The following is a 12,018-nucleotide window of genomic DNA, read 5'->3' on the forward strand; positions in this document are numbered from 1 at the left end:
CTGAATCCTTCAATGCTATGTAAATAATCGCTTAAATGAATAATTCATTATAACACAACGTGTCTAATATCTGCTGATCTACGGTCTTCTGAATCAGGTTTTAACCAAGACAAAAGTGTTCAACTAGTTAAACACTGATGAATAATTTAATTTTATAGGACGATTGTTTCAATGAAGAATTTTCATTTTCGTAAACTTGTGTTTTATTCCATACAATTTCCGCATGCACAGTCTTTATCACGTGGCTTCCTTTATTTTTGTATCCAAGATATTCATACATCATTAGATTTTTTGTCGATTTGGCAACGTTGACAAATCCCGCTCATTCTACGGTAGACAAGCAACATGGCTGCAAATTGTTTAAATTCAGAAATGTGGAAAAGTTGGGAAAGACAAGGAAAAACAGAGTAGTAAGTTTCCTATGGACTAAATTATGTTTTTAATTAATGCGCTGTTGAGTTTTTACCGTACCTAATTTCATATATTGCTTGTATTTGCCTAGTTGGTTTGTACGTTTTCCGTTCGGCGTTATGCCAGAGTTAAACATTCCACTTGGTGATATTAATGTTATTTAGCTATATAGTCACTTTTTAAATGCCCTGTTATTGCATATTTGTTTTTAATTTTTCGCTCTGAAGACGTTTTGAATCGTTGTTTATACAGTTGCTTTATGGTATATAAGGTTATCCATTCAGGGTTTGTGTACTTCTGGTTGCATGTTTTATTCTTTTGTTACTCTTTATAACTAAAATATTATTAAAATTGCCGTGGCATTGTTTTTAAATTCTCAAACTGTAGCCCGACTTTCACATTTTTATTCTTTTTACAGTATCAAACAAGTGAAGCAGCTGGTAAAAAATGATGAAAATTCCAGTTTGTTGTTCAGCAAAAATATTAAGAATCAAGGTAAAATATTGCCCTTCAAAATTTACTTTGCAATTAATAGTTATTTTGAACGAAATTTAACGCGTTTTATATAACGGTATATCTGTACTAATTGTCTTAGAAGGCATACTAGGTGGAATATGTCATGTTGACGAAAGTATTTATGCAATTTACTCACACGTGTCCATGGGAAAAACATTGACTTTGATAATTTTATCAATTTTTTAAATAACTACAAATAATGTGGCACCGTCAAAAATTATTTCCTAAGGTGTTGTCGATTGAAACTGCTGACAGGTGTCGTGATGGAATTGGCGATCTAAACAGTTAATGTAATAATATAGGGTACTTTCTAACAAGACATGAGTAGATATAGTGATAATTTTTTAAAAGGATATAGGTCGGTGTTGTGTAAATACCGAAATCTCGACTACAAGCAGCGTACCACAGCAAAAAACTTGCGTGAAAAATTACTGTTGTTTCAATTATGGTAATTTTAGCGTTAAGATTTCAGTGATAAGTAACCTGATGTCAATGTAAATTTTACGTAATTTTCTTTTAGGTCTTACTCGTTTCATTTATGAATTAATATGGCATGGGATCAATGGGCCATTGCGGAAAGAAGCAGCTGCTGCTACCATTGGAGAGTTAGTGGTATGTATATTCATTATTTACCACAATAAGGAATACTTACATGATTGTTCTCCATTTCACCTTTAATTTTTGTTCTCTTCAAGAATCTCCATAAAGAGATGTCATCAATAATATTGGACGTAGTTGGAATAATAGATGCTGAGACAGCAATTGCTGAAAACAATACTGAGGAGAGGCAAAGATTTTGCTTTATTGTAAAAGAATCAGAAAAGGTACTTCCGTTTTTTAACGCTTGCATATTTTAAATAGCGAGGAGGACACTATTTACCTCACATCTTTTACTTTTCAGTACCTGTCAGATAAACTTCTGAAAGAGAGGTTAGAAATTGATACTCTGCAGGATGTTGGAACATTAAAGAATAGAAGTTTTTACACAAAATTCATCAAAGTTAAAACAAAGTTATAGTAAGTTCATATTTTTATTGGAGTGTTGGAAGTACTTATTCAACTTGTGAGAGGTGGCTTTTACCTTTATAAATATGGGCTGATTTTCTTATAACTTTTGCTGGCCTTTGTTTTTTTCAGTTATAAGCAGAGGAAGTTCAATTTGTTTCGCGAAGAAAGTGAAGGCTATGCTAAATTAATCACAGAACTCAACCAGGAAATCTGTGGCAGTATTACACCAAAGTACATTTTAGAAGTCATTAAATCTCTCATTGGTCAGTATTTAATGAATTTTTGCCTATTTCCATCCTTAGTCTTTTGAATATTTTTTGAAATGTCTTTTCTATATTTTTTGAAATGGTATTTTTTTTTACTTTCAGGTTGTTTTAACTTGGATCCAAACAGAGTTTTGGATATCATACTTGAGTCATTTGAGTGTAGACCAGATCAGTATCAGTTTTTCATTCCTCTTCTTCAGTCATACATGTGTGACCCCAAAATTTTGTGTGAGGTCCTTGGATTCAAGTATAGTTTCTATCAGGCTAATCCAGAAGAGCCCACCCCCGAGTCACTCTACATTGTCACTGCCCTGATGCTGCAGCATGAAGTCATCTTATTAGATGATATATATTGTTGGGTATGTATATTTTTGACATTGCCAACTATTGTTCACACTAGGAAAAATGATTCCTAATTATAACAAAAATTTGGAACAGCAGAAGCATCATTGATCATTTGGAGGGAGAGGGGAGGGGTAAATTAATAATTGCTCTCCTACTCCTATTGCAACTCTTTGCTACTTGATTCCCACAATTGGGTGTCAGTGTTAATTAGCATAATGCCACAACTACATTGGTAAGGAACCTATATCCAATCAACAATTTTCACTGTTAACGTAAATGTAAATCGCACAGGATATTCATCATTTAAATTGTGCAAATAATGTTTGTAAACACCTTAAATACACTGCAGTAGCTGAGTATGGAATTAACACAAATTGCTTGATTTAAAACTTCTCTGGAAGGGCATCATTGGTAATATAATTATCCCTATTTTTTCATGAGAACCATGACATTTTAAACCTGTTGGTTTTGTATTATCTGTTTAATCTATTCATTATACTAATAGCAATGTGTAGAACTAAGGAAACAGGGAGTAAGAGGGCTAGTAGATCTTTAAGTGAGGTATGAAGTTCTATAATATGTTCCTTATAATTTTAATTCATTACACAAGCAAAAGTTTCACATTAGGTCAATCTGTAAGGAGCTTGTGGTTGCATTCATATTAACATGTTTTTTCAAAAGGAAGTACATTTGCCTTAAAATCAGTTATAACCTTAGAGCTATTGGGCATAAAACTTTTCTTAGAAAACCCATTTAATAGTATTCTTTTAATGCTTACAGCATTCAGGACTGTGAGTAGTATCAATTATCCTCTCGGATACTGCAGCCTAGCAGCAGTAGCTGCGAGGAAAATTGAAAAATTGTTTATTACTATACAAAACTATGAAGGTAACATTTTTCATACTTGGCAGTTTTGTAAAATCATTTAAATGTCAGAATTTTATTCAAGATCAAAGGCTCGCTGCTCCCTTAGTATTTCTGTGAGGTGATGTGGGGAAGGTGTGACATTTATAATTTTGACGGGTGATTTATGTTTTGCACTAGTAACTTACATTATAATTATTTATAATTTTAATTTTCACTTCTGTTGTTGTTGGTGAGCTTTGATAGATACATTGAATTTATTTTTGGTTCAATAGTATCTGGATTACTACACCTGCATTGAACTAAATTGGTTCTCATATTTAATTCATAATGGTTCTCATATTTAATTCATAATGGTACTCCTGAAGTTTGATTGCTGTTCCACAGAAAGTATAAGTTTTAGGAGAAAATTTTTTTGAATCATGTATAATCTGATAGTAGGAAAACTCCTTATATTTGCTAGGTTGTTTTTCTATTCTGCACTGGCATTTTAGATGATTGGTGATCGTTTGGAAGTTCTGTATGCCTTGGCATTGAAGATATAATTTTTCCTTTTAATGATAATTGAATTTTTCACCCTGAATTTTTTATAACCCTGAGAGAATAGGGACTAAGGACTGAAATTACAAATGGTTGCTTTCCCTTTATGCATGATTTATGTTATTCATGTCCATACTTAATCACGTGTTATATCTGTATAGGGAAAATTTTAGCTTCAGTTTGTGGGCTGTGGTTTTTTACCAAGAAAAATGTTCCTGGTAATGTTGAACCTGTTTCCCTTGGTAATGTTTCCGAACTAATGTCAATAAAAATGAGCTTCAGCTTTTAATATATTTTATACCACAAATCTCAGTGATTATTCATGGTTAGCAAGGTGCTATAGGTACCATGTAAATTGGTGATTGGAGTCACTCCTCTCAGTGAAGGTTGTGTCTGATATGAATCCTGTTGCTGAAGTTGTCCAGCTATAAAAATAATGGGCGATAGGGTACTGATTTTCACATTAGCAAATGCTAGGCATTGAACTCATTTTATGAACTCTCATTTTCAATTATGCAGGAAATAATCTGTTTTCCTTTTAATAAGTATTTGTGCTGATTTTATTTGGCTCTGCCCCTTTGAAGCAAAAATGGAAATATGTATGATTTAATATCATTTTGGTCTTAGGTTTATCTGACAAATTAATGTTTTCAGCCCAACTGAAGGTCACAAAAATAAAAAAAATGAGAATTCAGTTTGATAAAAATATTAAAATTACTCTTTCAGCAGTGGGCCAATTAGTGATTTTCAACGTTGTTGTCACAAATAATTGCAGAAGCTCATGTTTGCCTTCATCATTGTACATAAATATATATAATAGCAATGTTTCCTGAAAAGACTATGCCTTTTAGTTCTCATTAATGCCATTCTAATAGGGTCACGGGTATCATACTTGTTGATGTGTTGTTTTTAAACTCGCCTCTAGTATAATAATAATAATTGTAAATTATTGGCTGCTCTCCAAAGTTTTGCATTCAACCTTCCACTTGTTAGGTTTACATTTTGTCAATGGCCAGTGATTCATTGGCTATTAATAACGCATCTACCTATTAGTGTTCCCATTCTGTGGACGTCCAAGGTCCCCTAATTATAAATTCTTTTGCTGATAATTATCATTTCAATAATATACCTGTACCATGCATATAATTCAAAAAGATATTTAGGAACATGATTCAACTAGTTATTTATTGAAAACTTCAACTTCATTTGTTTTCACATATACTTTCCTACATCAATACATATGCAAAAATGTTTTGCTAGTGAATACTACTGTAATAATTTAATGCAGATAAGTATTACATTCCTTCCTTTCTTATTTCACTGAAGATTCAACTAAATCATCAACTAATCCAACAGGGAGATTCGTATGCCATGAAATGCATATTATCAATTTCAATACCAAAAAATATTTTGCAGAATAGAGCACCAATGTTTAACGGCAAACATCATGTGTTGACCATTACTAGTTTATCCATTTATTTTAAAGACAAGCATATATGCGAATGTTTACTGACACTGCAGGTTTTCTCCTTGAATTTCTCCGATTTCAACATTTTATACACAGCTGTATGGTAAAAAAAACTCCTTTAACACCAAGATAAATAAAAGAAAAGACAGTGTATGGCACAGTAATCACATTACTTATTCTGAAAAAAAATATAATTTTGTGATTCAATAATTTTCATAATTCAATAAAGGCTCAAAATTACGAAACAATAATTTACAGGTCAATTTTTCATTCTTTCTTTTTCTGGTACTACTTTGTCATGAGTTGTAATGCTTCTTTACATCCTCCTTTCACTAATGTTACATTATGCATACAGTAATGTTGAAATGCATTAATAAAGGCTTATAGTCTTAAAATTTGATGTGTCAGATGGTAATATATATTTTTTAGAATAATTTTTTCATGTTAGAAAACAAATTTCAAAAAATGTTGAAAGTAATATTTTCTTTGATAATATTTTTGTGAATTATATGTACAGAATCCTAATGGTGTACCATGGTATAAGATATCTCGAAAACCAATGCAGTAATTATGAGTAAATGAGCCAGCAAAGTTTCAGTCATGGTAGGGGACAAGAGACATTGTGGGAATGTCAAGGATGGTCGAGAAAGTGGATACCAGATATATCAATAGATAATAGGTTTAAGAACTATGTTAGGGAGACAGTGTGGGATCATCCAGGTATAGGAAGTAAAGAATTAGGTATTTTCAGCAGCATTAATAGAAGGATTAAGTGTATGTAGCTGAAAATTATGAGAGAATTAGCTTTGGAGAATAAAGGTGCTTTATGCTGTTGTTTATGGGACTTGGAAATATAACAATGTGTGTAGTCCCTGTGTTCATGAAAAACCTACCTCAACTGGCTAGCAAAAGCATCCTCTGTCCACCATTTTCTTTCAAAGTTTCTCAAAGAATGTTCGGTAAATTAACTGCAAATGTGAAATGAATATGTTATAGGCAAATGTATATAATGGTAAAATTTACTCTTTTGGATTAAGTAGTTTAATTAACACATCTGATTGAGGATGTCACTGAACCAGGAGCTTTTTATAAGTTTAACTGAATAATGTTTCCCAGGTACATATTTTTTGTAGCAATGTTAGAAAAATAAGAAATAAGATTGTTCTTGCTATTTTGAATTTCAGATTTTATAATGTTATCCTTGCCAATAAGCTTTATATGTCAATTCCTTCGCACCATAAGGGAGTGTCACAGTTATACCGGAAGGTGACCATAGTTAATCGGAAGTCATACTTGAATTGAAGGTCTCTCTAAATGCATATTGGGTAGGCATGCTATATGCAGTTGACATTGGTTCTACTACATATTAAATAAAACTATTGTATTTTCAATCACAGGCATTTTATATCAAAGAAATTTGAGTTTTGATACCTTTAATTGGCCTCAATTAAGTAGATTCAGAGTATGTTCATGGCATATCTCCCCTTGCTGGTTCACATGTAGTTCAGTTTTTTCGTTGTTTCCCTTCAATGTCATATATTTTCCTTGTCCCATTGATCACTGGTGCTGTTCAAATTATTTCACGTGAACTTTAAGTCATAAAAAATGTATTTAAATGCTGTTATCTTGTGAAACTATCAAAATTTAGAAGGGACAGTAGGAGTAGTCATTAAGTGAAGAAAGAGTAGGTACAGTGACATGTTTTAGCTTACTCACAGTACTCTTCAAATTTTGTTAATATTCTTATATTAAAATTTAGTGTGGGTTTCTTTTCTTGTTTTAGATTGCAAAAATTCACAAATTATAAGATTCTATTAAATTTATGATATAAGTAAGTAAAAATGAAACATACAATATGCCATATTAAATGCAAAATACACTGGCTGGTATAGAATCCACATTAAACTCTCTCAACTCTCAGAAAGAATCAACTGGTACATAATTTTTTAGTCCAAAGACATCTAATAGCAAATGTACAAACATAAAGCGAAAGTAAATTAGCCAACTGAACCTATCAGGGAAATAAAGACAATTGAACCAACTTTATGAAATGGATGTGCTATCTCTAGAACAACATTTTTGTCTAAAATTTGTGTGCTGTGTGCATTTTAAGCAAAATAATTGTTTGCAATCCTACCATCTTATAAATTACTCTAATAATAGTAGCTGATGTTCTTTAACTTCTGGGTATGGTGTAGCAGAGTCATGTTGGTAAAATATCGGGATACTGGGCTCTAGGCAGTGTCACTCAATCAACAGCGTATTTCTTCGGGGAGTTAATTGTTTCAATGGTGTACCAATGAAAATATATGGACTGAAATACTGTTTTATTGACTGACATCGACAATGGTATGATGTTAAAATGTGAACTGTGCTTCTGTCACATTCATTGGTGTTGCCTAAAATGGTCAGGTCAGTTACATCAATGAAGAGGTCACTTTTAGCTTAATTAGCCAACTTTCCAATACATTATTGAAAAAATGTGTTGAATAAAATATTTTTGTTGTTTTAAATGAACTTTAATTATTTTGAAAGTTGCAATTTTAAATTATGCACTCAACTTAACTGGTGGTCTTCAAATTTGCCACGAGGCCATTAGTATGAAATAGTACAATATAAAAGTTGTATGCTACAGCTACCTCAAATATAAGCATCTTTGAGGATTTAATCCTAGATCACATCAAAGGAATGATTTAAAAAATTTGAGATATGTACCTCATGAAGTGGGTCACGGTAGTCCAGGGGGTAGAGCGTAGTAAGCATGTAAACTAAATGAACGGTTTCAGAGTTCTGTTTGGTGGGTGTAACATCATAAAAGAGAAGTTAGTAGCAAAAATTCAAAATAGGCTGACACAGTGGGTGGGATCATGTTGAAAGCATGATAGAAGGGGAATCATGAGTAAATAGGGTAGAAGAAGAATTTCAATAGGATTTTTAGATGGCATGAAGTCAGGTAGAAGCTATGAAGAAAGGAAGAAAGAAATAATGTAGGGCAAAGAAAGAGAAAGTTTTTGTGATATAGAGATGATAATAGTCATTAGGTGCTGTCTAAAAACCTGCCTCTAGTACTTGGAATATCATTAATTGGAAACATGGAAAACATGATAAATTATTCTTAAGTGGCAATTAGAAGTAGAAAGACGATTTTAATTTTCAAATAGGCAGGAATGCTGAAAGCAATGCAGTGTTTAAATGAGGGTGTTACCTAGCATGTGAGTTTATTAATCATAGGTAAAATGTAATTCATTATACATAACTTGAATAAAGAATTGTTGGTCATGGAATCTAATGATTACAAGGAAAAGTATGCTCTTCTCTTTTGTAATCAATTACATTGAAACTTGAGGCTTACAATTTCTCTGTAACTTCATATAACATACTATGTAATCGTTTATTCCATGTATTGAATGACCAAAGTTTTTATTATATGCTGAATGATTTTTATTGATAAATTTTAACATGACAGGACAAATCAATAAAGTTAAGCAATGGCTAATAATATTTGATGGTGATAATCAGGGAGCTAAAACTATTGTAACTTGTTTTTTCTAGCTGACTCCTCATGACTCCGTCATACAAAAGATGTGGGAAGACGAAATGTCTGCAGCTCAAGAGTATGTAAGAAAACTTAATATCATATCCACAAAGGATAAAGATAAGGAGGAACCAGTTGAAGAAAAAGAAACACTACAGGATAATGTAAGTATCTTTTTAAGATGAATTTGAAATTTTGATTTCATGTGGGTATGTTTGCTTTCTCTCATTTTTTACAGTAAATTTTTTTCAACCAAATTAAACCAATAAGATGGTGTCCCGTTTTATTTTTTGGATTTAAAATTTTGTATTACTCAGTTCAGAGGATACTGATATATTGTTTGATCTACAGTTGATGCAAAGCATTTCTTATGGTTAAGGCATTGCCTTTTTGAATTTTTGCTTCAGATATAGAGGCATTTAAGAGTTTGGGTCTTATAATATCTTGTATATAATCATGCAAATCAATGTACAGCTGATCCAAAGCCTCCTATCGTGGAGAAAACGATTCCTGACACACTTAAAAATTGCTAGTTTTATGATATTTGTAAAGTGATGGGAAACCTAGAAACTTGAGAGAAAACTTATAGGGTAAATACTTAACCAGCAATACATAAGCAGTGTCCAATATATGAATCTCTATGCATTTTGAAGAGATAGGTTTGAAGCTGTTAAATATATAAAATTTGGATTATCACTTAAATATCAAAAATAAAAATACAGTGTTTGTAAAAACGAAGGTTTTGTTGCTGCGAGTTGAAAGGGGAATAAACTAAAATGAAAGGGTTTAACAAGGGTCCAAAAGTTAATTCCAGAAATACTTTTCTAAGAAATATTTTTGAACATTTCTCATATCATGAATAGAGTTGAAAATTAACATTAGAAGAAAAAATTGCATGGGAAAGTATAAGAATCATGCTCTTTTTCATAAAGTAGTAGTGAGAAAATAATCAATATTCTTGGGATGTGACAAAAATTTAAGCCTAACTTATTAGCCTGCTTAGTAGTTATCTCATCATTTATCTGTTCAATTCCTGGTTCGTACATGATATTACATTGTTCTTTACTAGACTTCCTTGCAGAGAGATCATAGAATAACAGAAACTTGATTCTAAGAACACTTCAAGGGACCCACATACTATCTGAATGTCTACATGTTATCTGAATATTAGCTATTGTAGTAGTTCTAGGCATAATTTAGGAATTATGTCAGAAAAAAATGGTGGAAATCTGTCATAAAGACTGTTGTTGTGGCATGCTTTTCCAAGCTCCTTTCAATTAAAATGCTTCAGCCTTTAATTTTTAAATAAAAAAATTATTTCACTCATAATCCTTGAAAACCTTTGAGCTTGATTTCTGTTTGTTTTGAAGTTAATCCCACTTTTGCAGTATGCAATTTGTGGCTGTTGGTTTTGATTTTCAATGATTCCTCCTACCATTAATTATAATAAATTAATAAATTTCTTTGCTTTTTTGATATATTGCAGTTCTGCACAAATCAGAAGTTTGGCTTATGTGATGCATTGCTGAAAGTTGGGAATTGGAGCCATGCAGAGCAGCTGACAAGGAAGCTTCCTGATCATTGTGTGATGGATCAGGCTCCTGTGGCTAAGTCGCTATGTCAGTTGCTGCACTCCACTATTGAGCCTGTATACAGGAAGTAAGTATTTTTTTTTTAATTTCTGCTCTAGTGTATTTGAAGTTGCAAATTTTTTTACGATGTTTTCCAGATAAATATAGTACTATATCAGGTTCACTATAATGCATTGTAACTATTTTTGTATTCCAAAGGAATTGTGGATTATCATCAAAGGTCATGGGACAACCTGTGCCTTTGCCAACAAATCCTTTAGCTCCTCGTCCAGCTGTGGCATTCTTAGACCTGAGGAAGGATGCTATCCCCATGCTGTTGGCTTTGGGACCATCATTGCACCACGATCCTGTTCTTATGTACAAAGTTCTTAGACTTTCCAAGGCTGCTTTGGCTCAGGTAATTTTTCCAAAATTTTTATAGTTTTATGATTGTGAACTATTAAGTATCATATATGTACAGTGCAAAGTAAACTTAATTTTCCAATTTGTCTGTCCGATATGCTCTTGTTAAAAATTATTTATGGTTTCCTTTAATGTTTTGCTTGGAAGGCAATTATAGAAAACATCGTACTTATCTTGGATTGTTTTGGAGGAAATTCCAATCTCAGGAAAGCTTGAGAATTGTTATCATGTGCATGTTAAATATTAAGATTATGATAGCAAAGTTTTTTAAGAATAAGTCTTTCCTAGAACTACAGTAGAGTTGAGGCACCATATTTTATTTCATTATTTAACATTGCAGAGCACCCCAAATGTCTTCTGGCAATTGTGTGTAATGTCTTTTCCAACATTGCATTTTATTTCATTGATGAGTACATCTCTATTAGAGTACTGTCATTTTCATCTATCACATAAATTATTAAGGCCTCAGCGGTTGGTAATTGGTCTACTAGGAAAACAGTCATAACTGAACGAAAAAGAAACCAAAGCTTTTAAAACACTGCAGAATAGCATTCCACCATGTGAAAGGGTAATGCCATTTGAATTACACTAATTTGTGTGTGAGCTGGCTGTGGTAATTAATTTTACAGCAAGTTCACAACAAAATTAGCCCATGTGAGAAAGATCCCAGAAAATAGAGGGGAAGAATACCAGAAATAAGATCAAATCTCAGAAAGAAGTATGGAATATGTACCATTAGATCTTAAGATTTAGTTATTATTAAGGGTAACTCTCACTCTATCTATTGTTATTCTTGAACTCATGCATACCTGACTAATTTTATACTAATTGAACTATGCATAATTAAATCACAGTGTGGGGCTGATCCAATGATGCCAGCTCCCCAAGGTGACACACTTTATTTGGACATTGTTACCTTGCTTGACGAAGTGATCCTTCCATCATTGGCACACATGGATTGCAACTGCTGCATTGCTGAGGAAGTTTGGAATGTCATTAAGCAGTATCCATACCAAATCAGGTGAGCTGGTGGTACAGGTGGTGGCTTAGTCATCTAAGAAGTTACTTGCT

At 32.4% G+C, this 12,018-nt stretch overlaps 1 protein-coding gene across 2 annotated transcripts in view; it reads left to right on the top strand.

Annotated features, from left to right (window-relative positions):
• Positions 1-235: 235 nt before the first annotated feature.
• Positions 236-12,018, top strand: part of tho2 (THO complex subunit 2-like protein) — a 61,798-nt gene continuing 50,015 nt past the window's right edge. Inside the window, exons 1-11 of one of the 2 annotated variants that reach the window (XM_071596698.1) lie at positions 236-410; positions 830-906; positions 1,448-1,539; positions 1,623-1,751; positions 1,829-1,944; positions 2,065-2,198; positions 2,304-2,560; positions 8,971-9,117; positions 10,440-10,612; positions 10,744-10,942; positions 11,802-11,968. In XM_071596698.1, coding sequence (XP_071452799.1) covers positions 346-410; positions 830-906; positions 1,448-1,539; positions 1,623-1,751; positions 1,829-1,944; positions 2,065-2,198; positions 2,304-2,560; positions 8,971-9,117; positions 10,440-10,612; positions 10,744-10,942; positions 11,802-11,968 — 1,556 coding nt within the window. In that variant the 5' untranslated portion in view covers positions 236-345. The remainder of the gene's footprint in view (positions 411-829; positions 907-1,447; positions 1,540-1,622; positions 1,752-1,828; positions 1,945-2,064; positions 2,199-2,303; positions 2,561-8,970; positions 9,118-10,439; positions 10,613-10,743; positions 10,943-11,801; positions 11,969-12,018) is intronic. The other variant, XM_071596699.1, reaches the window with a different exon arrangement.

This window comes from Hetaerina americana, unplaced genomic scaffold (genome assembly GCF_022747635.1).
Source record: "Hetaerina americana unplaced genomic scaffold, ioHetAmer1.1.p SCAF_8, whole genome shotgun sequence".
NCBI lineage: Eukaryota > Metazoa > Arthropoda > Insecta > Odonata > Calopterygidae > Hetaerina > Hetaerina americana.